Below are 26,539 nucleotides of genomic sequence, written 5' to 3' on the forward strand. Positions count from 1 at the left end.
GGAAAGCAGTAACCAAGTGTGCATTTCCAGGCCATCAGGCTGTGTAGACTGTCCTCTTTGGGGAGGGGAGCCCAGCCCCACCAGCACCTTTGGGGAGGAGGGCCCAGCCCCACTAGCACAGTGGCAGGGGGCAAAAGCAGTGCTGGTGTTTTACCATGAGATAAAACAGCCCTGGGGGCGATTCTGCAGCTTTGGTGCAGAGCGACGCTGGGATGCTCGAGCAGGGCTGGGAGCCACCAGGTGCCCAGGGGACACTGAGCCATCCTTAGCAGTTGTCTTAACAGCAGTTGGCTCGTGTTCAGGACCCAACCTCTGCCTTACCCTCTGTTAGGCCATCTCAGTGAGCCCCACGATCTCTGCATGGTGCAAACAGCCTTTTGGAGCCCAGAGTCCCTTCCAAGTGGTTCCAGCCCTCCATGGCCTGACCAAGGCATGGCTGGCAGAGGCGCATTCCCGTTTTGCTGTCTGCTGCTTCCACTCCAAGGGGGACGGCGAGAGCTCCTGCCCTCAGCTGGGAGACCACGAGATGCTGGCACAGAGCGGTGGGATGAGCCCGCACAGGGCTGTTCAGCTGGGAAAGGAAGATCACGGCAAATAAAGTGGGAGCAAAGACACCCTCGAGACCTGGTGGCTTAAGACACAAGAAATTGCGTGTGTTGGAGGAGAGAGAAGAGGCTGGCCGGGATCCAGGGCGGCAGAGGCTGGGCACAGCTGCCACTCCTGCTGATAAGGGCTCTGGTAAAGCTTGGCGCGGGACACTGCCTCCTGCAATCAGAGTGACCAATTAATTCTGCTTGTTTCAGAAAGGCCGTCACTGCAGCTGCTTTGCACTGTCATCGGGACGGTTTGTCTATAAAAAGGGAAGGCTCCTGTCCATGGAAATGGGCATGGCCCAGTGTGGGATGACCTAGGGGATCTTCCACCCACACAAATGGAACAGCCGTCTGGAAGGATGCTCGAGGGAAGAAACCTGAGCATAGTGAAACCCATCCTAGGCAGACAGCAAAAGGGGCCCTAGTTTTCCTGCTGGGGATAAGCATGCTGCAAGGTGTTGCCGTAGGCACACTAGGGGAAAGGAAATCTCCCTTTGACTCCGTGAACTGGGAAAAAGATGCAGAAATTGCCTCTACGTGGCACGTTGTGATGAACATTTCCCCTCCTGCCCTGTGCCACCATCAACAGACAACCCCTGCGCTGGGAGCTCTGAGCATCCAGATGTTGCCAGCCAGGCCTCCGCCCCCCAGGCCATAACGCAGGTGATTTTAAAATGCATTTAAAATGAACTCTTCCTTATAAAAACGGACGAGGCGGATGGATGCCCTGGAGAAGCCCCAGGCGGAGAGCAGGGATGGGGCTGTCTGGGCTGTCATGCCTTTGTGTTTTGCCAAGTGTCTCTGCCGTCTCGCGGCGTACAGGGCTGCTTACGGCCAGTGCTCGTGGTGCCCTGGCCGAGATCACCCTGCCATCCTTGGAGGCACCTTCGGGGCTGCATCTGCTTGACTGTGAGCTCCTGCCTCTGACGGCGTTATGGACCACTGCCCGACTGTTGTAAACAGCCTCTGGGCCTGCCCGACAGAGCAGGTTTCCTTAAAACGTCTTTGTGGCTGACTAAACTTAAAACTAAAAAGCCCCTGGAAGTCTCCTCACATGGAGTTTAATCTCATGCTCTTTCCTTCTGTCAGCTGATAAGTGCCCTGTGGCACTAATGCCAGAGATGAAACGAAAAGCACTTTGCTGGAAAGCACTTTGAAGGAATCACTTGCCTGGACGGGATGATGTTCTCCGGCAGGGACACCGCCAGCTCGGGAGATGCTGCTGCCCACAGCGGTGAGCCAGGAGGAGCCGCGTGGGCTGGGGAGGGACAGAGCGGAGGGAGAAAGAAGGAAAGATACGGCGGAGCTCAGCAAGCCCCAGGAGTTGTTCGTCCTTTGCTGCATCTCTTGGTTTCAGCATCTCACCTCATGTCTGGGATGGGCATTTGAAACTGCCCTCCTGGGATGGTGCGTCCGAGCTGCTCTGGTGCCGAGGTACCGCAGGACTGACGCCACCCATTCACCGGTCCATTCTGCTAATAAAGAATCTGGAAGCTGTGTCCGCAGAGCAACGTACTGATGTTACAGCCTCCTCATTTCTTATGTCTGTATTAACTGGGAAAACACGTGCCTGAACCAATTTGCAGACATAGCAGAACTTGCGCTGCAATTAGAGAGCTTGGTTTGAGGTCAGGTCACCGGTTACAGGTGAAGGCAGAGCTCAGTGCCTGGCTGTATCACAGACTTCTTGCATGATTTTAAGTGCAAGCTCCTTTCGCTGGGGGGGATGATGCCTAGAGTTGTTCAGGATGAATCCCAGGATGCATCAATGCATCCTACAGTGCATCAGGACTCTGTTTGCAAAATTATCCTAGGAAGAATACTTTTCTTCTTCAACAACTTCCCCTGTTAGTAGGAAACACCTTGGATTGAGATGCCCTGTCAAGCAGGAGGGTGGAAAAAAATCACAACTTTCACATTTACAGTAATTGCAGGGAGTAATGGTATTGACCAGAGGTAAGGCTGGAAGAACTTATTGACAGTCCTATTTGGAGTAGGCAGATAAGAGACAAGATAGTGCTCTTCAGATTTGTAAAGACGGTTGCCAAGAAGAAGACAAGAGGACAGACTGCATCCTGCGTGCAGTGAGACATCATCCCTGCAAGGCTGTTTTTTAGGGCTGAATTATTTCATGTGAACAAGCAATCTGATCAAGACAGCTCTACCAACAGTGGAAATGCTGGTTTGCCAGGACAGCTTATTTCTTTTGGGGTATGAGGTATGCTATTTATCAAAAGAACTCTTTTTGCTGGTATAAGCAGTGTTTGCACTCAGGAGTTTGGCAGCGCTAGCGCCCGGTATAGCAAAAAGCATCCAACTTGTGCCATACAGACAAGGATTTATTGCATGTTTCTGCAAGCAGTCTGAAAAAATAAGCACAGTTCCCTATTTCGTTCTGCCTTTTATTTGGTGTTCACCCCATTTCTGACTTGGTTAAGCTCAGACTTGTGCCCCAAAGCCACCCAGTTATTAGACTAAGGGGAGTCATCAGCCCACACAGTAATGAAACATTCAAAGTCTAAAATAAAATGAATGCTATGTTGGCCTCTTCCTGGAGGGCCAGCAGATAAAATTAACATTGGACTGGTTTTTGCACAGTACAGCCTGGTCCTAGACACCCGCTGGCACCAGGTGGAACAGACATGGGTGACATGCCTGGCTTGTACTCCTCATGGGACTAAGGCTAAAGACTACGGAGTAACACCGTGCTCTTGAGACCCGTAACCTAGAGTCATGCCTTCGAGGTGGATCCGCTTTCTCTGGTGACAGGGAATTGCACCAGAGACGCGAAACAGGAGAGCTTAGGCTCAGAACAGCATGGACAACCATGATGGACAATGATGACAGACAACTCTGAAGCTCTTTGCTAGGACAGACAAGAAAGGAGGGGGCCTAGATTTCGGAATGATCATTCAAGATGCGTTTCCCAGTAAGGCTCTGGTCCTTGTCGCTGGGGTGGATGATGCCTAGAGCTGTTCAGGATGAATCCCAGGAGTGCAGGGCACCCATGCACCATTAAGACTCTGAAAACACGGTCAAGGTGGGAACTGCAAACTCTCTGAATATCACTGCCTGTCTTCTTGGGTCTGCATCGCACGTTCAGCCCCCAGCCTCTGGCTGCCCCTGCAACACTGGACACCCACAGCCGAGGAGGAGCCGTGCAGGCAGCTCCACCTGCGCTCGGGGCTGCAAATACAAGTCCATGGCTATGAGATGGTGCATGTCCACTCAAAGACAGAGGGGGGACAGGGCCTCTTTTCCCCTTGGACGGCATCCAAAATTGCTATCTTTCCTTGTGCAGCCCAGCTCCCTCCCCAGCCCCGACCAATAGCTACGTGAACTGAGATTAGGACAAGCCGTTACTAGTGTATAAAAATCCCTGGGGCAGACTTTGGCTCCACTTCCTCGCCATTGTTCAGGGAAGCCCCAGGAAAACCCTCTTGCTCGCCACCATGGTGCACTGGACAGCCGAAGAGAAGCAACTCATCACCAGCGTCTGGGGCAAGGTCAATGTGGCCGAATGTGGTGCTGAGGCCCTGGCCAGGTAGGTCCAGCTCCTGGGCATCTGCTCAGCTTCACAGAGAAACCACTCCAATCATGGGAGCATTAACGTGTCTGTGTGTCTGCTTGTGTCCCTCCATCTCTCCCCAGGCTGCTGATCGTCTACCCCTGGACCCAGAGGTTCTTCTCTTCCTTCGGGAACCTCTCCAGCCCCACCGCCATCATTGGCAACCCCATGGTCCGTGCCCACGGCAAGAAAGTGCTCACCTCCTTTGGGGAAGCCGTCAAGAACCTGGACAACATCAAGAAATGTTTTGCTCAGCTGAGCAAACTCCACTGTGACAAGCTGCATGTGGATCCCGAGAACTTCAGGGTGAGCAATGCTCTGACTCCAGCCTCAGCTGGGCAGAGGTTTCTGTTATCTGGAGAGGGCTTTAGGGGTCTCTGGGGTGTCTAACAGTCAGTGAGACCTAGAGAGAAGCCCTGAGGCTGCCTGAGCCTGGGAGCCTGCTGAGGGAGGGGCGGTGGAGGGTAAGGGTGAGTGAATAGGCATATTTGGGGAGAATAGAGAGGAGTTATGGGACTGGGGTCTGTGAGAGGAGGGACTGAAGCAGGCAAGGTGGATGGGGATGAGATGCGGGAGTCAAATACGTGCCAGTGGGAAGCAACGTTGGCTTGGAGCAACCAGAGACCAGAAGGGAAGAAACTGAGAGGGGGGTTGGAGGGAAGAGCAGAGCTTGGCTATGATGGAGTGGTTAAACCAGGAGAGAAAATAAACACAGCCACTTCAGCAGAAGGAGGGGATCTGAGCCAAGGGAAAGCAAGGGTGAGGAGGGATGTGAAAAGAAAGGATAAACCCAGTCGAAGCAGAGGGAGGACACGGCACAGCAGGCAAAGGAAGGTGTGTGGGGAGGAGAATCCAGCACATCCAGGCACCCTGGTGAGTGCCAGAGATACAAGCTGTGCAAGGAGCCTGCTGCTCTGCATGGGGCTGTGATAGATCCGTTCCTTGCTTTGCGATGAATTCCCCAATAACCGGTGACCACGTGCGAACACCTGCGTGGTGCCGTGGTGGGGAGGGATGTTGTGGGGCAGCACCGGGGCTGACGACTTCTCCTCCCTACATTGCCAGCTCCTGGGAGACATCCTCATCATCGTCCTGGCCGCCCACTTTGGCAAGGACTTCACCCCCGCCTGCCAGTCCGCCTGGCAGAAGATGGTCCGTGTGGTGGCCCATGCCCTGGCCCATGAGTACCACTGAGCCTCCTGCAAGCATTCATGCCTGGAGATGCTCCTGGGGAAACATCCTCTGGTTCTGCTGGTCTCTAATTGCCAAATAAACACCAACTGCTTCAGCCATGAAGAGGTGTCTGCCTCTCTGTGGGAATGGGGTGGGGGTCACCCCGGGGTGCTGGGGAACGGGAAGGGGATGCTCACACACATGGTGGGGAACATGAGCCATGGGCTTGTCTATGAATTCATGTAAGTTAGACTCACCCAGGGGAACATTCAAGACAGAAAAACAAATAAACACACTAAAAAATACAAACAGAAATACTCCGGTGCTTTTTTGAGACATCATCAGGTGACATTGTTGAGTTTAATTTTTAAGTCTTTCGCAGATTAAGTGGAACAAAACTTTGTACAGCAACGTGCAGTGGGAGAAGAGGCAGTGAGATGAGGTCCATCATTTGTGACTTCCTTCATGGAAGGAAAAATGCTTTTTTTATTGTTTTTTGTCTAAAACATTGTCATTCTCAGATTATTAAAACCAGAATGTAATAGGCAAAATATCAGTATGGCAAAAAATATGCCAAGAATGGTAATTTCATGTACAGGAAGGACAGAGTACCTGGTTTCACTGGCCCCTACCTTTAACTTTCCACAAGCCAACCGAAATTCCCTGAATAGTTTCCCTGCCACACAGAGGACCATGGCCCTCCCCAGCCTCCTGTCCTCCTTGCAGACTCGCGGCATCCCCACCGAGAGCAGCTCAGGGACATGTTTGGGGTTTCTGGGTGGTGAATCCCTCCCGCCCTCTTATCAGGGAGAAGGCAGAGCGAATGGCTCCAGAGCAGGTCTGCACTGCTCAGCGCGGAGGGCTGGGGAACAGTGTAACCCCCCCAGGCCTGGCCCCAGGGTCCTTTGGCCAAGACCCCTCCTGAAGTGAGCAGGCAAAGGAGAACGGAGTAGCCACCAGAAATGGTGGTAGTCCGCAGCCCATGGCCAATGCAAACATGTTGCCCCATGGTCATCCTGGACCAGCTGGATCACTCCTCTGCGCTACCTGGGTCCGGCCCCACAAACTCCAACCCCAGCCCCAGCGCCTGCATCCCATCCCACCACCTCCGGCCCACTCTGCTGGGAGCCAACGTGGAGCCCCAGGAGCCCCAGCTGCCTCTCCCACCACTCAGCAGGACCTCTGCTCCTCCAGCTGCCAAATCGCCAGGTCAGGCACTGCCTCCTGCTGCGCATCTCCACAGACCCCAGTATACCCAGTCTTCCCCACCTCTCCTGTGAGTTAACACCCTGCAGGCAATTGGTTGGTCCTGTGTTAGAACGTTTCCCGTCCAGCCTTGCTTGACCTTTGCTAATGGGCTCTTTGAGACAGGAGCCCTCTCTGACTGCAAGCCGCTGCCCATGGTTTTCTTGGCGTTACCCTAAAGTGAGCCAACCTGGTCCAGTGGGAGGTGTCTCTGCCCAGGACAGAAGGGTTGGAACTAGATGATCTCCAAGGTCCCTTCCAACCCAAACCATTCAGTGATTCTATGAAATCGTTAAATTGCTGATAGGAAAGAACAAGGGGAACCCAAAGCCTGGCAGGTCCTGCAAGAAGAGGACAAAGACAAACTGCTTGCACAGTGCTGGTGCATCCAGAGGAAGGACCCAACAGACCCATGACCGAGTCTTCTGCCTCGTGGTTTGCACCATCCAAAGGGCACCAAGCCTGGCATGCACCTTCCTGCGGGGGCTCATGCGGGACCTGCGTGGCGCTGCGCTCGGATGTGGCATGGAGATAAATGCCACCCTTCAGCGGGGAGCCGTGGAGCTGGAAATCAAAGATGGGGGGGAGGGTGGCCGTCCCGTCCCGTGGTGGATCTGGGCATCTTGCCCTGGGGCCCCACCCTGACGCCACGTCCCCTCCCTCGGGTGCCAGGGCCACTGGCCCCCCCTGGGGGCCTGCCCAAGGGAGGGGTGCACGGGCAGGAGGAGGGGCCCGGCGGAGTGTATAAAAGCGGGGACAGGGAGAGCCGCTTGCCAGCGTGCGATCCCCTTGGGAGCAAGAGCCCAGACCCTCCGTACCCGCCGGCAGCCACACGCTACCCTCCACCCGCCACCATGGTGCACTGGTCAGCCGAAGAGAAGCAGCTCATCACCGGCCTCTGGGGCAAGGTCAATGTGGCCGACTGCGGTGCTGAGGCCCTGGCCAGGTAGGTCCAGCTCCTGGGCATCTGCTCAGCTGCACCCTGGATACAGAAATCACTCCAATCATGGGAGGATTAACGTGTCTGTGTCTGCTTGTGTCCCTCCGTCTCTCCCCAGGCTGCTGATCGTCTACCCCTGGACCCAGAGGTTCTTCGCTTCCTTCGGGAACCTCTCCAGCCCCACCGCCATCATTGGCAACCCCATGGTCCGTGCTCATGGCAAGAAAGTGCTCACCTCCTTTGGGGAAGCCGTCAAGAACCTGGACAACATCAAGAACACCTTCGCCCAGCTGTCCGAGCTGCACTGCGACAAGCTGCACGTGGATCCCGAGAACTTCAGGGTGAGCCACGCTCATCACCGGGGAACCGCCCTTGCCATTGCGTCTCTGTGGGCAGCTTCTCCCCCAACCCCGAGTCCCCCCAGATGAGGGATTTACCCTAGACACTCCAGTGCAGGAGGAAGAGGGGCTGGTGGTTGGGGCAAGGGGGAGAGGGACAGGGAGGGAAGGGATCGACCTGCAGCTTGGTGAGAAAGCACCGAAGGGGCTGAGGGGTGATCACTGTGGAGAGACTGTCTGGAGGGTGCAAGCTAGGATGTATGGGAGACGGGAAGGCGGCAAGGAGGTGGTTTTGGTGTGGAAAGGGAGGGGGAGAGCAAAGTGAAAGCGGTTGTTGGGCAGGAAGAGGTTTGAGCCAACGGGAGAGCAAAGGAGTGAGAGCGGAGCTTGGCATGGAGGAGAAAGGAGAGATGAGGGAGGAGCAGGAGATGGCGGCTAGATGCCAAAAGCACAAGAGGAACGGGACCTAGGGGGAGAGAAAACCCTGGCTCCTGCATCTCCACAGCTGAGAGTTTCCCCGTGGGGAAGTTACCCTGACATTCGTCACCGGGGCTGGCAGAGAGCCCCCCGCCACGGCGCCAGCTCAGCTGGGTCTTCTGCTGGGGACAAACTCCCAAACGAAGCCAGAAGGGAGAAAGAGAAATTTAATCCACAAAATTTCTGGATAGTTTTTCATTACTCTTCCTGTAGCAGTAGCAGAACCCGAATCTTTAGAGTAAGAGCAGAGAACAAGTTTAAAGTTCATCTTAAAAAGGACTCCAGGGAGATTTCTTAAGCCTACAAAATGCCTGGAGGTTTCCCTGGGTCTAATGTGGATGGTTGTGTGGGGATCTGCAGGCTCCTGGGCATTGCTAACCCAAGGGTGCTCTTGTCCCCCCCAGCTCCTGGGTGACATCCTGATCATCGTCCTGGCCGCCCACTTCGCCAAGGATTTCACTCCCGACTGCCAGGCTGCCTGGCAAAAGCTGGTCCGTGTGGTGGCCCACGCCCTGGCCCGCAAATACCACTAAATGGCCAGCAGGAAAGCCCCGGCGGCATCCTCCAGCTGCATGTCGTGCACCGGCTGACATGCGGCTTTGGAGCCTACAGCTTCTAACATCCAAATAAAGCTCATCCTGTGAAGTCTCCACCGAGTCCATGTGTCCCTGAGATGTTGGAGGGGTTGGTGGGACGGGGACGTGGGGTGCCCGCCGGCGGACTTTGGGGGGTAAGCTTGAGCAGGGTGGGCGTTTTGCTCCCAGAATACACCACCTCCCTTTGTTCTGTATGTTTTTAGGGGGGGTTGTGCGGGATTTGCCTCTGGAAATCATACTCACAGAGTACTGGGTAGGTGCAGCCCTGCTACCCCTGGGAAGTTTTCATTGAGGAGCAAGTCCGCGTTTTAGCGTGAAACGTGCGTGTTTTCTCGCCGGCAAGGGGAACTCGAGGGATTCATATTTTTTAGGGAGGATAAACAAAGTGAAGACTTTAATCTACTCATTCCCTTGCTCATTCCTGGCATAAAGCCTACAAGAAATTCGCTGACTCATACTGGCCAAGCAGCCAGCTGGGTGGGGGTAGGTTTTAGATAAACATTTTGCTATCAAGACGCGTCCAGACCTTGTTTATGCATTTCTTTTTCACCCTGTGCCGCCCATTCTGCAATTATGGGGGGTGGGGGGCGGGGTGGGGGGGGAGCGCAATCCGGCTAGTAGTGGTAAATAGTAATAATTTTCTGGATGCGAGTATCAAGCGATGCTGTGTGCACGCAGAGCGTTTTGGGTGTTGAAGGGTCTTGCAGAGCAGGACTCTCTCGGGTAGAGTTTGTTCTTGGCATGGGAAGCACCATCTGCCCCGCCTGAACTGAGCATGACGCAGTAAAAACAGTGGTTAGCTCAAAGGATACGTTTATTTTTTTAAAGGGGAAAAAGAGGGCAAAGCAATACATCCCAGTGTCTCTGACACCCTCTTTGCACTGTGTCCTCTCCCCTCTTCATCCCCATTTGTGGGCACCCCACTTTCTGCCCTTGACCCACTGGAGGGTATTAAAAGCCCTCTGCGACCCATAAATGCCCCTTCTCACGCACATTACTCGAGGGAAGGGGCATTTTGCTGCTGGTGTCAAGGCAGGCACGCAGAAGGTGAGAAGGTGCTTCGTACCAAGTCCCAAAGTGCTTTCCTCCCTGCGGGGAGTCTGGGCAGGCACAGAGTGCGGTGTCTTGGTCGGGTGTCCAGGGTTATGAAAAAACAGATTCTTGCATGATTTTTCATCGGTTTCACGACTGATATTCGTAGACTTTTGTATGAACATACTGTTCACAGGCTTCAGGCAGAAATGACGGGATTATTTGAATAAGCAGGTCTCCTCCTGCGAGCAAGGTGCCTGGGGGTAGAAATGATCTGAGCAGACCTCTCGGGGTTAGACCCTGGGGGTCGGCAGAGCAGGGGAGGGCTGGGCTCTCCCCGCTGTTGGGGTTCCTGCTGGGGTACCCCTTCCCGGGAGCAGGGAGGAGGGTTTTCGTCCCCTGCACACAGCAGCACAGCAGGATGGGGACAGTTCCCCTGGCGCTGCCCCCCAGCTGGGGGATGACACCCTGGTCCCTGTCCCCCCCGGCACACAGACCCTGCGGGATGTCCTCTCCCCCCACGGCTCTGCCTGCTCCTGCTTTGTCTCCTGTGTGATGGCAGAATGTTGCTGTGGGAGCCGACAACCCCCGGGCGATGCCCGGTGCAGCGCGGCGCTGCCAGCACCGCAGGTCCTGGGGGGGCCGATAAGGTGGCGCAGGAGGGTGGCACTGGTGGCACTTTGCTGGCGTGTTCTCTCCCTGTTGCATGTGCCCAGGCAGTGTCCAACTGGATTTATCACCATGCTCCAGCACACCAGCCCGTGGGCACTAGATTTTCTTGAGAAAAGGCAGATGTAGGCAACTCATCTAATAATGAAGATTATTCATCCCTATTCCATTGATAAAGTCCACAACTAAAGGGAGAAAGAGATATTATCAGGCTGAAAAGCTCCCTCAGTCCCAACATCCAGCTCTGGGGCCTCAGCACAGGAGAGACACGGAGCTGTTGGAGCGGGGCCAGAGGAGGCCCCGGAGATGCTGGGAGGGCTGGAGCCCCTCTGCTGGGAGGACGGGCTGAGAGAGTTGGGGGGGTTCAGCCTGGAGAAGAGAAGAGAAGGCTCCACGGAGACCTTGGAGCCCCTTCCAGTCCCTCAAGGGGCTCCAGGAAAGCTGGGGAGGGACTCTGGATGAGGGAGGGGAGCCATGGGACGAGGGGGAAGGGGTTTCCACTGCAAGAGGGGAGATTGAGCTGAGATCTCGGGCAGAAATTCTTGGCTGTGAGGGCGGTGAGCCCCTGGCCCAGGTTGCCCAGAGAAGCTGTGGCTGCCCCATCCCTGGAGGGGTTCAAGGCCAGGTTGGCCGGGGCTTGGAGTGACCTGGGCTGGTGGGAGGTGTCCCTGCCCAGGGCAGGGGGTGGCACTGGATGATCTTTAAAGATCCCTTCCAACCCACACTAATCTATGGCTCTATGATCCTATTACTCTATTTTCTTAAATTGATTTTCCTCCCTGTATTTTCAGTAAAAGGCCAAGAAGACACTTAGCAAGAGGTTGTCCATGGAGGAAGGCAAGCCCTGATCTCTGGAGAGGAACTTGGTCAGCTCTTTGGCTCTTTTACCCGTAAAATAAATCAGGAGAGCCCCCTCCGTGCAGGGGCATTGCTCCTGGGGAGGGTGCGTCACCCCCAGTGTGTTCGGGGGTGCCCCAGGGGAGCCATTCACATGAAGCCCAAACATCTCCTCCTGCCAAAGGAGGCTGGGCACAGCCTGGCTGAACGTGGGGGAAAATGTGAAATGTGGCAGCCTTGTCAGGGCAGGTTCAGAAGGGGAAAGCCATGGGCTCACCCCGGGCTGGACATCCCTGAGCTGAGCTTTTGCTGCTTTTTGAGCCCACAGCAGATCCTGCAGTGGCAAACCTTGTGTTCAAAACCTGTTTCTCCTGCCATTTATGGGATGAAAGCAGAAACGGGATGAAAAGGTCGATCCTGTTTGATACTTGCTCCCTCTCCAGCAGCACTGCATCTGGCTGGTCCTTTTACATCTGAGGGGAGAACTTTTGGGTGAGCTGCTTCTTCCTGCTCCAAAAGGGACAAGTAAACCAAGCAGGTCAAGCTCCGTCACAGGAGGAGGACAACAGGGTTAATGCACATTTCAGCTGCCAAGCCTGAGCGCCCTCTGAACAGCTCCAACATCGCCCACAGCTCCTGGTGGTGCAAGGAGAGTGGAGTCCTCCTGCAGGGTGGGTATCTGCAGGGTTTCCTGGTGGCAAACCCCTCTGGGGTGAATTTTGGCAGGGGCATTAATCATTTCGCTGGCAGAGGTGAAGGCAAGGCAGAGTCCGGCATCTGGGAGAGCCGAGGTGCAAGAATCGCCCCAGGCACAAGTGTTTGACCATGATGGACTATCGCCCGGTGGCTTGTGCAGCCTTTTCTCTGGAAAGGGGCCCATGTCTGGTAGGTGGAAGGGAGAACTGCCTGCATGGAGGGGACGGGACAAAGCCCTTGAGCTCAGGATAACAAGGGGCCCCTTCCCAGCCTGCCACACCCTGGCCACCCCCTTCTGCTCCCCCACTGGTGGGGACCCCCACCCCGTCCCCAGCCAATGACTCCCCAGCGCAGGACGGGGAGGAGCTGCCGGCAGGGGATAAAACCCCCCGTGGGGTCTGCAGCTCCACTACGGGGTCTGTGTCCTCCTACAGCTCGCAGCAAAGCCACCTGCCACCATGGTGCACTGGTCAGCCGAAGAGAAGCAGCTCATTGCCAGCGTCTGGAGCAAGGTCAATGTGGAGGAATGCGGTGCCGAGGCCCTGGCCAGGTAGGTCCAGCTCCTGGGCATCTGCTCAGCTGCACCCTGGATACAGAAACCATGGCAATTGCGTTTGGGAGCCTTAACATGTCTTTGTGTCTGCTTGCGCCCCTCCATCTCTCCCCAGGCTGCTGATCGTCTACCCCTGGACCCAGAGGTTCTTCGCTTCCTTTGGGAACCTCTCTAGCCCCACCGCCATCATTGGCAACCCCAAGGTCCGTGCCCACGGCAGGAAAGTGCTCACCTCCTTTGGGGAAGCTGTGAAGAACCTGGACAACATCAAGAACACCTACGCCAAGCTGTCCGAGCTGCACTGCGAGAAGCTGCACGTGGACCCCGAGAACTTCAGGGTGAGCTGTGTTTGCAGTCCCAGCCCCTTTCCCACGTCGTGTGGGGAAAGTCAGGTTTTGCTGTGAAGCTGGGGGTATGGCCTCGGACAACGCTGTCTAGGGGTGCTGTCTTTGGCTGGTGGAGGCAGAGTCCCCGTGTCGTACCCAAGCGAGATGATAGCTTGCATAGGACTCGTTGCAAGAGGGTGGGTGACTGTCACACTAAAAAGGTCCCATTTTTAGTACCAGCACAGCAGTGGGGAGGAGAAGGTATTGGGAGATTGTTACCTGAGGGAGATCGTTACCTGAGGGAGATCTGGTTGGGGGAAAAAGAACCAAACCCAGGGGAAGGTGTAGGATGGGCTGGGGGAGTCGGAGGGAAGCGAAGCAGAGAGTTTAAGGAAATCCTATCACAAGATAAGCAGCTTGTGTGCTCGAAAACCACAGGGCAGGTTTCTGCCTTGTCCAGCGTGGGCTGCCTCTCTGGGTGGGACCCTCCCTCGTCCCTCAACACATTTAAATAAAAATGGATAATTTTCTTTATTTTACATCTAAAGAGGAAAAAAAACCCAACAACAGCAACAAAATCACCAGCATTTTGCAGGGTGGGTCTCAAGCCAAATTGCTTTAGCATCCCAAAAACGGGGGGAAATGGTTCCAAGGTTCGTTCTTCCATCCTTTTTTTTTTTTTTAAGAATGAAGCAGATGATACCGTTTTGCCAAAACTCAGAGCTTTCTATGGAAAGACTGCTGATCCTGTAGCCATCCCAGGGAACAGGGAGGGAGCCAGTCCCTGCAACCAGCCCTGCAGCTCTGATGGGGCAGGGGGGGTTGAGGAGGAAGAGGAGGAGTGCGCAGCATGTGAGACACCATTCAGGAGGGGAATTCAGCCTCGGGCAGAAGTCAGGAGGAAGGAAAACCCAGCCTGTGGGTTGCGGCGTGGTGTCTGAGGGGGGACGGGGACCGGAGGGGAGCCTGCCACAGAAAAACCAGGGAGACAGAGAGCTTGCAGAAAGGAAGAAACTGTTTGGAGCTAAAGAGATGGCAGGGCAGGGTAAGGTTGGTGGGGTTGTATTCAGGAAGAGCAGAAAGCCCTCCTTGAGAGCTTGCGGGTCCGAGAGCTCAATCCCCAGCTCAGGGATGTCCTGTCCCTGATGTCCTGTCCCTGCTCCGTGGTCTGCTGCGGCACCACGGCTCGAGCAGCACTAACCCTCTCTGTGTTCCTCCTTCTCCTCCAGCTCCTGGGAGACATCCTCATCATTGTCCTGGCTTCCCACTTCGCCAGGGATTTCACCCCTGCTTGCCAGTTTGCCTGGCAAAAGCTGGTCGGGGTGGTGGCTCACGCTCTGGCCCGCAAGTACCACTGAGCATTCCAGGGCCGGTCGTGCGAGGAAGAGTCCCTGCTTCGCCGCAAGCACCTCTGAGCAGAAGGAGATGCCCTTTGGGTACTGACAGGCTGTAGCTACTGAATAAAACACCTCCCAGCACCGTGTCTGCAGAGTCTGCCTGTCTCTGGGCTGGGGAAGGTGGGGGCAGGGGAGTTCGTGCTGTCGAATGCGATGCCGTCCGCACGTGGGTGTATTTCTTGTTTCTAAGGGTTGTTGCAGACAGGGTTTCCCTAACTCGGCAGTGCTCTCTCATGTGCGCTCCCTGCCAGTGCATCTGCGGGGGTCTGTGAGGAGAAAACCCGCCCAAAAGGGCCCTGACACCCCAGAGTGTTTCAAAGAGGGTCATAGGAACAACGAGGGATTGCAAAGCATCCATATCTGTTCTCCCGGCTCTACTTTAATGAGAAATAAGGTGAAGCCAGTGCTATCCAGAGCACAGAGTTCTCAGCCAAGCTGTTGCTGCCCCCGAGGAGGTGGCACCTGCCTTGCCCTGCTCTAGGGCTGGGGGTGCACCATCGCCTCTTCGGGCAGCCTGATACAGGAGAAAACCTTTGAACTCTTGACTCAGGGGGTTCAGGAGATGTTCATTTCTTCAAGCTCTGTCAGCTGGCCTAACGGGAGATACTGCTTCCCCAGGGGAGATTTGTCATGCTGATGTACTCATCAGACCCTCAACCCCAGGCACCCGCAGTCCCAAAGACCCCCTCTCTCCAGACTGAGGGCATTCAGTTCCCAACATCAACCTGCGAACAAAACCCACCACGGTAACTGGTTTCTGGGCTTTCCTTCCTTATCCCATCCCAGGGTCCTTCGTGGTCCATGGAGTGAAGCTGTGGGTCAGGCTTGGTTATTCGTTCCATGGGACAAGGTTGGCAAGTTAAATTTTTGTTAGCTATTTCATTATACAAAACAGGAGAAAGACATAAAAATGGTCAGGACTGTGTTTATCTTACTCTTAAATCTTGTCTTAAACCAAGACTGGAAATTCCTTTCATGAGGGAGCTGACAATCGGTGCTGTTTACAGCATCTGGCACCGTAGAGTCCTGGCTGTGAGAGAAGTTTCTGGAGTTACCAGGGAGTAACTGGTTGTTCTGGGTCGCAATCTTTCACCTCACCTGGGTTCAGCAGGCTTCTCCTCTGCACCAAATCTGCGGGGTTTTGTACAGGGAATAGCGCAGCTCCTGGAAACGCTGTTCAGTCAGCAGCAGTGCAGCCCACGCGCTGACCCTGCTTCAAGCAGGGCATCAGACTGGAGACCCCCGTAACACCTTTCCCACCAGAATTATCCCATGGTTCTGCACTCTGAGTTTGCAAGATGCTTGCTTTTCTCACCTATGGTTCATTTTGAAGAGGTCCATAAAGAAACAAGTTGAAGGTGCTTTTATAAGTCTACTTTGTTTGGATGCTGTAAAAGACAGGATTGCAGAGGGGTGGGAGGAGGATGTAGGTGTTGCCCACCACGGCATGGAAGATGAGGATGCCTCTTTCCCAAATCTGTGCAGGGTGGACTAACTGGGATTCTACATCCTGCTGGGATGTAGAAGCCTGAGACCACACAGCCTTTAGAACCTTGTCTATGGAGGCAGCGCTGAGAGGTGTCACGAGGACCATGGTGGAGGACAACAAAATGAAGAGGAGATCTGAACCTGTGGTGAAGAAAATGAAGTCTGGGGCATAGATGCTGTTGAATGCCATCTCTTTGGAGGGCAGACGGGTGGGATGGAGACAAAGGGGATGGGACAAGACACTCCTCAGCCACCAGGCAGACAGAGGAGGTGGAGGACCAGGGTGTGATGGGGGCTATGCTCCTCTGTGGGTTCATCAGCCCTATTTGGGCTGCCCTCATGCCTTTTGGCATGGTTGTACAAGTTTGTGGAGGGCAGAGAGCTATCAGGCTGTTGAGGGGCAAGGCAGAAAGCACTGCTGACTCCAGGAAGGTGAGGGAGCAGGTAAGGAAGAGCTGAGGCATAGGGGGGTACAGGCTAATAGCCATAAGCAAGGACCGCAGCACCCCTGGCATGGTGGAGAGACACAGCCCAAGGTGAGGGAAGGCCAGCATGGAGAGGACATGATGCAGGGCTGGTAGAGGCTTTGGTCTGCTTTTCTAGCATACAGACTAACACCATTTCCATTGCCCATAGTGACATGAACAGAACAAATTGAGGTGGAAAACTGAGGTAAGCTGCTTCACGCGGGTGGAATGTGGTTAGCAGAAAGTCTGTGACCAGGAGGCTGGTCCAGTGCTCACCCCCATGAGGTCCTCTTGATGACCTCTCACTTTTGAGGAACTGCAGTCTGCGAAGCCAGGATTTGGTTCAGGTCTGGTTTAGAAATGATAGAAAACCCCCGAATCCCTGTGCATTGCAGCACGCAGCCCTGAAATGATGGGAAACTCTCTCTAGCAGGTTGATGGATTGTTCTCCTCTTTCGTGGCAGCTTCTCTCAAACCCAAGACAGCACTGCAAACCCGTGATGAATGAGCACACCGTGTTGCTTTGGAGAGAAAGGAATTTCGACAACGAGGGCACAGACTAATAATTGAATAGATTGCATGAGAGGAGGATTACTTCTTGTGAAAATTGGTCAGAAAGGGCATTAGGAAATAAGGTTAAATTATATAAATTAGAAAACAGTTGTGATCTGTGATTGCAATACCTGCTCTTCCTCAGCCGTCGGGAGACATCACCTCTCCTCCTGGGGCCTGCCCTCCTGCAGATCCACCATGAAAATGGAGGTTTACGAATGGCGGGATGGAAAACAGAACTTCTCATTTATCTCATAATAGATATTGTGTGCAGTTTGTGCAGGTGTTAAGAAAAAGAATTAGTCGAATATCTGTGCTAGGCTAAGTTAATGGGGTCTATGCAATGAAAAACGTGGCGGTGTGTTTTCTGCTTATGAAAGAAGCATTTGTGTTTTCTCTACAGTGAAACCCTCGTGTTAACTGCTGTGGCATATTGCCTGGAAATGAAACCTTAAAAGCTCCTGCTTAAAAATCAAATTAATTATTCAAACCCTAGAGCCTTTCAAGGAATTCTTATTCGAGGTTTAATGTCAGTCAAAGGAGCAGGCTAACCACAGGAATATCAGGTATAACCATTTTTATCTGCCCTGATCCCCACACTTAACACAATAACAGGAGCCAAAAAAAAACCCAAAACAACCCAAACCCAAACCAGCTTCACCTTTTAGCATAAGCCAAAAATACTCTTTAACTGACTCTGTGCTGCCCCTGCTGGGGTTATATATAGTGTAAGGCATGATTTTATGCCTCTAGAGGGAATTATCTGTCAGAGGCGTCAGCATAATGGAGCGTTTCAGAAAGACAGGTCTTACAGCTGGGGGGACTGGAAAATAATCATAACAAAATTCAGCCATCCATGTGATATGTTTGTTGTGTTTTCCCACACTACTTGAAATGAGGATGAATGGTAATGTACTTGTTCTGATTTTTGCAAGAGACGCTTTATTGCTTTTGAGAAGTAAATAAAGGGGACGTTTTCTCCAAGAAACAGAATGGAAATAACCAAGCTGCCTCATGGCCCCGTGCGCCTGCAGCAACCATTTCTGGTAGTTTTTCACACTGCACTTCATGTTACAGGAATATTTGGACAGAATATACAGAGGGATCCTTTTCAGCTTGCCGAGCCCATCGGAGAGGGCTGCAATCTATAGGGCCAAGGAATCCCATGGTGAGCCTGGAGGGACGGGGACAGTTCTGCTGGCTGGTTTCCATCAGTCACGTTGTGCAAGGGCTGGCTGGGAACAGGACCACAGCTTTTTTTCCTGTGTCACTGGCAAAATCCGATGTCATGGCAACTGCTTCAAAAACCTTGAGAAAAATCGTTTGGATATTAAGAGGTTTTTGATCCGCCCCCCTTGGTAACTTTGGAGAAATGAAGGTTTGAAACCCTGGAGTGAATGATTATAGCTGATCTGCCTCATCTTTCCTTTTTCCCACCCCCTCACCTCCTCCCACCTCTGTTTAGTGCCCTTCCAGCCCAAATTCTCTTCAATAAGAGAACCAGACACGTTCTCATTTTCCATCCCAAACCAGAAGTGGCAAGGACAATGTTTGTGAGATGATGATGAGTTTCTCTTTCATATTCAAAAGACTCATTTGGCCAGAAGGGCCAGAGTTCTCACTGGCACAAGCTGAACTCAGAAACCAAATTATTCTTTTTTTTTTTTTTTTTTGTTATTCTTGACAGCCTTTTATCATGTCTCTCCCCCAGTCTCTCTGGTGCTGTGCGACAGGTCCCCGTGCTCCACCCCACAGAAATTCAGAATTCCTGCACTAGAGACCCGCATATTCACTGCTCAGTAACAAACGCCACGGTAGCTAATGTCATTTAGACAAATCCACACCGTCAGACTCCAGCGGCTGGAGAAGCACCACCTTTGTTCGTACAGCAGAGATGTGAGAATGACAGGGAGGACAGGCCGGTCCCCAGAAAGCGGAGCACCATCTCACCGCAGGGCATGGTCCCTCCTGACCTGAGGGACCACAAGTGGGAGAGTCACCTCCTGGAGACTACCCAGCTTCACCGCAGGGTTGCAGAGTGATGATTAAGCTTGCCCAAAGCCTGCCATGGTTTGGTGCTCAGCTATCTGCCCCTGTGGCCACAGCGGCCTTTCGGCAGCGGGTGGCTGTGGTTGTCCTCTGGGACAGATGTGGAGAAAATCACCAAGACACGCTCCAACGCTGTCCCTTTGCTTCTGCAGCAGTGCTTAGAGCTGGAGAGACCATCGCTGCCCCGAGCACTGCAAAGCACCTGCACAGATGGAGACTTTTTGCAAATATGCTCACCCTGTCCTGCTCAGCACTCCTGCCACTTTCTCCACGTGCTGCCTGGTTGTGTCTCAAACCATCAAACAGCTTCATTCCTGCTCTGCCCTCCCTCTGTCCCACGTCTTCCAGGGAAGAACCTCCTTCCATGGAGGGGAGTGCTTCATTTTGGGACAGTTTTGTTTGGGAAGTTTCTGTTTGCTTTATTAATTTCTGCTATGTGAACTATGGACAAGAATAATTACATGGTTAGACATTAGCAAAACAGTGTCTACATGGACATTACTATGAAGCATCATTCGTGAGAGCAACAGCTTTATTTACTGAGACAATACTTGGTTTTGGCTTCCAAACATGTTCCCATTGACAGCTTATTTACCTCCTTTTCACTTCAGGAAAATAAAAAGGGTTAGGCATTTATGCGTCTTGGTTTAAGATCTGTGCACTCAGTACTTCTAACTTAATTCTGCATGGCTAGAACTGGCTGTTCTTTTCTCCTTGACATGAAGTTTTCAGTGTTTGGCAACACTAGAGAGAAAGAACCACTTTCGGTGGGAACGAAGGGCAAGACAGTTTGTCTTGGCCCTTTCTGCATGTTTGAGTCTGTCCCAGATAATGAGCTGAAACGCAGGTATTGTCAGGAATGATCTGTACTTGAATCACCGCTGGATCGTTTCCCGTTGGCACCTTGGGACTGTATTCCAGCAAAGTACTCCATGAACACTAGCCCTGGCCTTAGCTTTTTCTGTTTTGCCTCTTTGTTTTAGTTGCCCTACCCATAACATGGGGAAAATAAAATGCATATATCTTTAAAAGGGTTTACGTGGATTCCACTGCTGATGTTTGAAAAGCGATGTGTGTGTCACCATGTAAGGGTGCTTTGCCATGGCCAAAAAGTAGCTCAACCTCTGCCTGTGGTGGTATGTGCTGAGCCTGTAGGACCTGCACCTCCCTCTCTCCATCCCTTTCCCAGCCCTCTCTCCCCAAAGTTTTGCCATGGAAGAACTTTCATCTTCCGAAGCACACGAAGAAGAGCGAGGCACCGCTTTTGCACTAAAAGTCTTGGCAGGGATGTGTGCATTTTTCTTGGGGTGCAAAGATCTAAAGATGCACTCTATTTTACCCAAAATTCAGTGGTGAAATCTAAGCAGTGTTTCCAGGGAGCTGCAGCTATATCTTACCTTCAGATCTAGTTGGCAAGCGCAGAGCAGCACTTTCACCCTGGAGCCACATCTACACTTGGGGCAAAAAATTGACTTTATGTTTAAATGTTTAACATTTTAAAAATTCAGGGTTCTGTTTTTAAAAGGAAGAAAAATCTAGTGAAAAGGTTTTTTTTCATTGTTGCTCTGACCAGTGTTGCCTAAATGTTTGTGATCCTCGTGTTTGCTCCTGCAGCATTTACCCTTGTGCTGCCTCCAGGGTATAGCAGCTCAAGGTGCAGAAGGGAGCACCACCACCTTCCTGGGCTGTGTCGCTGGTTTGACTTTCACGGCCTCAGCCCCTGCAGCAGGTCCCAGGTGACTGTCGTTGCTGCTGAGAGTTCACACAGGCATTATAAAAACAGACAGTTTCCTCTGCGCGCGGAACACTCAGGCAGGAGTGCGGTTCCCTGTCCCTCCGCATCGTCTGCCTAAGGACTTCAGCCAAACAGAGGTAAGGGCATCTGAAGGGTCATTGCACTTCCACATCAGCCTTGTTTCATTGTTGATGTTTTTATTTTGGGTGGGTCGTTTTCCACTCAGATTTTGTGATAAAAGGTAGCTTTGGTTCACTGCTGGCTTGCTTATCTATCGTTGTGCATTCCTGCAGCTGTTTCACACTCTCCATCCATCCATCCATCCATCCATCCATCCATCCATCCATCCGTCCATCCGTCCGTCTGTCTGTCCACCCATCCACCCATCCAATCCCTCCATCCATCCATCCATCCCTCCAGCCACCCATCCCTCCATCCCTCCATCCCTTCACCCCTCCCTCCATCCATCCATCCATCCATCCATCCATCCATCCATCCATCCATCCATCCATCCATCTGTCTCTTTCTGCTGTGGTTTAACCCCACAGATGTTCAGCGAATGCCCCCCCTTCCTCCTTCCCCCAGTTTTTATTGATGAGCCTGATGTCATATGGTACGGAATATCCCTTTGGTCAGCTGGGGCCCTGGTTGTGTCCCTTCCCAAGTGCTTGTGTACCCCCAGCCTGCTCGCTGGTGGGGCAGGGAGAGAAACAGGAAAGGCCTTGATGCTGTGTAAGCACCGTTCAGAAATAAATAAACTGTCAGTGTTTTCTCAACACTGCTTTGGTCATAAATCCAAACCATGAAGGAAATTAACTCTATCCCAGCCAAAATCAGTGCATCCTCCAAGCCCATCCCCTTGACAGCCAGGCAGCTATTGCCAGCCCACCCCTTGGCTGCCTATTTATCTGTCCATCTATCCGCATACATCTTCATCATCTATCATACATCTTCATCATCTCTCCCTAGTTATCCCCACCCCACTGTCTTTTCTCAGTGTTTTCCACAGCCCGGGTGCCTCTTGCTGCAACCCAGTGACACCGCAGGGATGCAGCCGCTGATATTTGGAGCAGGGAGTGGACATTTCTATAGAGAGCAACATCCAGTGTTACAACAGCACAATTCAGGTAGGATTTAAAGCCCTGAAGGCAAGTTTTAACAACCGTTTTTCCACGGGATCTTTCACAAAACACAGATTATGCCGCATCTGCTGATGGGACAATGTTTTGCTCCAGTCTCTGAAGTGGCTGGTGCTGAGCACACTTGGAGGTGGCAAACCAGTTCCTCTGGTCCTTACTGAGCGAGATCCTGATGGATGGTGCCATGAAGCAGGATGGAGCAAGGATTACGCTCTGTCTACAGGCTCCGTGTTCATCCTCGTGAGCAGAAGCTGAGCATCCACTGGAGCAGAGCGCCCACCATCCCCCCCCTCCATGGCACAGCACCCGGCTGGGCTGTGGGAATTCATCCTCTCCCTGGGTGCAGACACAGTGCTTACGTGTCTTGAAAGGAGGAAAATAAAAGGAGGATGGGAGGAGCAGGAGAGGAATATTCTTTCTTCAGCCCCACGGTGGGGCAATCGAGGTGAACAGCTTCATGGAGGTACACGGGGGGGGCAGGAGAGCGATCCTCTGGGGCAGCCCCATGGGTGGAGGATGGGACTTTTCCCAGTTTAATGAATACTTACCCAGGCCAGAACAGTCGATGATGCACAGAGTGAACAAAGCAATCGTTTTCTTTTTGTGGGACATCCGAAGCACATTTACGGATGGTGGGGATGAGGTACATGTTCAAGTCCGTACGCCCAGATTCAAATACTTAAATCTGTATTTTCATGTTGAAGATAATTGGAGCACTCTGGAAAGCTGTCTGCTAATTTGACTTATCCAGCTAATTATTTAGCTGGCGAAGTAAAGAGCTGAGGCACAGATGTCTGGAGCTTTGTCTGAGAAGTGGGGCAGTTGGAAATAGACTAATTCCATTTTTCATGGCACACTAATGAGTTTAGCCACATGCCCTCCAATTAAACAATGCCATGTTCCCTGTTTACATAGACAGATGGAGTGTGAATTCCTTGAGTGCTGAGGGCTGGAAAAGTTTAACTTCTTCCACAGCAGCCACTGTAGCCCCTGAAAAGAGGAGCAAAGTCAGGCAAAGAATTAGCGTGAGTTAGAGGAGCGTTTTATAACCTTTTTTTTTTTTTTTTTTTTAATCTACAATCCCAAAGGGTACCATCCCTGCATTCAAAGCTTAAGCCCTTTAAGCGTAGCTTTCCTTTCATGATTTGTATTTCACATAACACTGTATTTCCCTGAGGTATCCGGGGGCTGTGGGTTGGAAGCCTGTGGTTGACAGTTCTGTAGGAGAAATGAGAGCTGGGTTTGTGTACACATTGCTTAATTGTACCCATAACCGTTAGCTGTAATAACAACATTTCTGCTAAGAAGTATAGTTGCTGTGTATGTTACTAACACATGTATTGACTGAAATACCTGTCACTTTGGATAGCTTGATGGGCTATCAGTAAGAACTGTGGTAATGGCAACAACGATTAGAATAGTAAATAATCTCTGAAGTGAAGGGAAACGATGACGTTCTAAATTTATCAATGCCTTACCAAATTTACACTTGCAGGAGCGACCGTGTCCCCTCGGGGGTCAGAGTGGGTGACAGATAAATGTCAGTAATTGCTTCTGTTTCTGCAGCTCCCGGGGACCCTTGTCAAGGAGCACAGTCCCACGGTGCCAGCTGCTGTACAGACATGAAACAGGGAGAAAACGGCAGCCTTTTACCCTTTCCCTTCTGCTGAAGGGAAGGTTTAGTGATAGCAAAGGGTGCAGGTGGAGGACAGGAGGACGAGCAGGACCATATCTACTGAGAGACAAGCCGTGGTCCAAACTCAGCAGCCGGGCGATGGGCAGTGGCGGTGGTGAACATCATGAAGTTCCACCAGGCCGAGTGCAAGGTCCTGCACCTGGGTCATGGCAATCCCAGGCGCAAATACAGGCTGGGCGGAGGATGGCTTGAAAGCAGCCCTGAGGAGAGGATTTGGGGGGGCTGGTGGACAAGAAGCTCAACACTAGCTGGCAATGTGTACTTGCAGCCCAGAAACCTCCCGCATCCTGGGCTGCATCAAACGAAGCGTGGCCAGCAGGTCGAGGGAGGTGATTCTGCCCCTCTGGTGAGACCCCACCTGGAATACTGCATCCAGCTCTGGAGTTCTCAGCGTAAGAAGGACATGGACCTGTTGGAACGGGTCCAGAGGAGGGCCACAAAGATGATCAAAGGGCTGGAGCACCTCTGCTGTGAGGACAGGCTGAGAGAGTTGGGGTTGTTCAGCCTGGAGAAGAGAAGGCTCCGCGGAGACCTTATAGCCCCTCCAGTCCCTAAAGGGGGCCTACAGGAAGGATCAGGGATTGTAATGATAGGACCCAGGGTAAGGGTTTCAAGCTGAAAGAGGGTAGATTTAGATTGGCTCTCAGGAAGAAATTCTTTACTGTGAGGGTGGTGAGGCACTGGAACAAGCTGCCCAGGGAAACTGTCGATGCCCCATCCCTGGAGGTGTTCGAGGCCAGGCTGGATGAGGCTTTGAGCAGCCTGGTCTAGTGGGAGGTGTCCCTGCCCAGGGCAGGGCGGGGTGGAACTAGATGATCTTTAAGGTCCCTTCCAACCTGAACCATTCTGTGATTCTATGGTTTGCGGAGCGGCAGACAGGGCATCCTGCATGGGGTGAAAAGATGAAAATCTGAAAATCCAGGAAGCAAAGTGAGGGAGCTGGTTGGGCAGGCTGGTACCTGCAAGCGAGGACTGACAATGGGCTGCGCTCCCCAGTTCCAGAAGGACAGGGAACTGCTGGAGAGGGGACAGCAGAGAGCTACCAAGATGATGAGGGAACTGGAACACCTCTCTGATGAAGAAAGGCTGAGGGGCTTGGGTCTCTTCACTCTGGAAAAAAGAAGACTGAGGGAGGATCTTATCAACACTTATAAATACTGAAAGGGTGGGTGTCAGGAGGATGGGGCCAGGCTCTTTTCAGTGGTGCCCAGCAACAGGACAAGGGGTAACGGGCACAAACTTGAGCATAGGAAGTTCCACCTAAACATGAGGAGGAACTTCTTTCCTGTGAGGGTGGCAGAGCCCTGGCACAGGCTGCCCAGAGAGGTGGTGGAGTCTCCATCTCTGGAGACATTCCAAACCCGCCTGGACGCGTTCCTGTGCCACCTGCTCTGGGTGACCCTGCTCTGGCAGGGGGTGGGACTGGATGATCTCCAGAAGTCCCTTCCAACCCTACCATTCTGTGATTCTGTGATTCTGTGAGGTGGATCCTCCTGTCCAATGCTGCCTGGGCACACATCTGCTGGTGTCCTGAAGCCCACGCAGGGAAAATCTAATGCTTCCTTGATATGCTCAGCCATCTAGCCTCCAGTGCATCAGCATAGACCTGCATATGTGCAATAGCTGTTCATTCAAGCTTTTTACACCTGCAGCCAGACTTGCTAAGGCTCTGAAGTGTCTAAGGACCTGGGCATGTGGCAAAGCCCTCTTGTTCCAGCCAGGTGACATTTCCAGCAAGAACAAGGCATGTCCAAAAGCTGTGATTCGTGCTGCTGGAGCTGAAAGTCACCATACTTGAGACACTGGCCCAGGTTGCCCAGAGAGGTGGTGGAGGCCCCATCCCTGGAGACATTCAAGGCCAGGCTTGATGAGGCTCTGAGCAACCTGATCTAGTTGAAGATGTCCCTGCTTACTGCAGGGGGGTGGGACTAGATGGCATTTAAAGGTCCCTTCCAACCCAACTATGATTAGTCATGATCTCCTCCTCGTTCTGGCAGAAGCTGTAGGTCCAGCTGACACAGTGCTGTGGAGAAGGTGGGAACCCTTAACCCCACACCTCCGCTGCTGTGCCCTCCTTGTCTAAAAAGAGGAGCCATTAGCTTAGGAACCCCAGGCAGTTACAGCTCCTACATTACTGACCAGGCATCTATAGAGGGCTGTAGATTCTGCAACACTCCTTTATACAGCAAAGAAACTGCTGTGGGCGTAGAAACAGGGTACGCTTCATCTGCTGCATAGAAAGAGTTTAAAAGTTCAGGATTCTCAGCAGCCAAACAGATGACAGGATGGGGTAGAGAGATCTAAATTGTTATTCACTAGCTGCTCTACCATATGCAAAACCTCTTGGGCCTCCTGTGTCCTACATCGGTGTCTTTTTGGAACGAGAAGTTTGTGCATCCCCCTGCAGGTCTGTTTGGTTTTCACACTGTAAATAATGGGGTTAAGCGCAGGGGGTACAAGAGGGTTGATAGCCATGAGGATGTGAATCAGAGGAGAACCATGTTTCCCAAACCTGTACACCATGGACAACCCAATCATTGGGATATAATAAACTGAAACAACACAGATACGAGAGACGCAGATGTTCAGGGCCTTGAGATGCTCTTCCTTGGATGTGATACTCGGCACAGTCGTAATGATCATGACATAGACGGGATGATAGACAGCAAGCCTTGTCCAAAGGTGGCCAGGACGACTAATAAGCCATACCTGCTGTTCACCTTGACATCTGCACAGGGCAGCTGGAGTAAGTTGGGGTGGGCACAGGAGGAGTGCGCCAGCACATGGGACCTGCAGAACGACAGCTTCTTCAGTACTGGCAAGGGGAGCAAGAGGCTAATGCTCCTCACCATGAGCCCCAGCCCAGTGACACCTGTCCTGGGGTTGGTCAGGACAGCTGCAAACTGCAGGGGGTTGTAGATGGCCACAAAGTGGTCAAAGGCCATGGCCCCCAGAGTACAGGATGGAGAAGCA

General features: G+C 52.6%; 5 protein-coding genes across 12 annotated transcripts in view; 4 read left to right on the forward strand and 1 right to left on the reverse strand.

The window, feature by feature from the left end:
* The window catches only part of LOC141737638 (olfactory receptor 51E2-like), a 109,148-nt gene that overhangs the window by 38,672 nt on the left and 43,937 nt on the right, over window positions 1-26,539 (forward strand).
* Window positions 3,936-5,457, forward strand: LOC141737249 (hemoglobin subunit beta-like). Its single transcript, XM_074571915.1, has 3 exons — window positions 3,936-4,137; window positions 4,245-4,467; window positions 5,227-5,457. Exons 1-3 carry the CDS (start codon window positions 4,046-4,048, stop codon window positions 5,353-5,355), a joined length of 444 nt encoding a protein of 147 aa, XP_074428016.1. The 5' UTR covers window positions 3,936-4,045; the 3' UTR covers window positions 5,356-5,457.
* LOC141737200 (hemoglobin subunit beta) lies at window positions 7,337-8,984 on the forward strand. The gene is made up of 3 exons (XM_074571844.1): window positions 7,337-7,525; window positions 7,638-7,860; window positions 8,739-8,984. The coding sequence occupies exons 1-3, from the start codon at window positions 7,434-7,436 to the stop codon at window positions 8,865-8,867; spliced, it is 444 nt and encodes a 147-aa protein (XP_074427945.1). The 5' UTR covers window positions 7,337-7,433; the 3' UTR covers window positions 8,868-8,984.
* Window positions 9,010-14,526, forward strand: LOC141737210 (hemoglobin subunit epsilon). Of its 8 annotated transcripts, none has more exons than XR_012585167.1 (6): window positions 9,010-9,064; window positions 11,915-12,139; window positions 12,569-12,714; window positions 12,833-13,055; window positions 13,730-14,088; window positions 14,273-14,526. XR_012585167.1 is itself a non-coding variant. In XM_074571874.1 (4 exons), exons 1-4 carry the CDS (start codon window positions 12,294-12,296, stop codon window positions 14,399-14,401), a joined length of 528 nt encoding a protein of 175 aa, XP_074427975.1. In that variant the 5' UTR covers window positions 9,548-12,293; the 3' UTR covers window positions 14,402-14,526. The 8 variants fall into 8 exon arrangements, 3 of the variants coding, with proteins under 3 accessions (XP_074427975.1, XP_074427983.1, XP_074427993.1); XR_012585165.1 differs by lacking the exon at window positions 9,010-9,064 and adding an exon at window positions 9,548-9,977 and having other exon boundaries at window positions 11,915-12,353; window positions 12,599-12,714; window positions 14,273-14,403; XR_012585162.1 differs by lacking the exon at window positions 9,010-9,064 and adding an exon at window positions 12,219-12,353 and having other exon boundaries at window positions 11,147-12,139; window positions 12,599-12,714; window positions 14,273-14,403.
* On the reverse strand, window positions 22,778-26,511 carry LOC141738008 (olfactory receptor 51L1-like). The gene is given in 3 exon segments (XM_074573035.1): window positions 22,778-22,860; window positions 25,930-26,220; window positions 26,223-26,511. Coding segments are annotated over 3 exon segments (663 nt in total).

The sequence above is a fragment of the Larus michahellis genome, chromosome 1 (assembly GCF_964199755.1).
Source record: "Larus michahellis chromosome 1, bLarMic1.1, whole genome shotgun sequence".
Classification (NCBI taxonomy): domain Eukaryota; kingdom Metazoa; phylum Chordata; class Aves; order Charadriiformes; family Laridae; genus Larus; species Larus michahellis.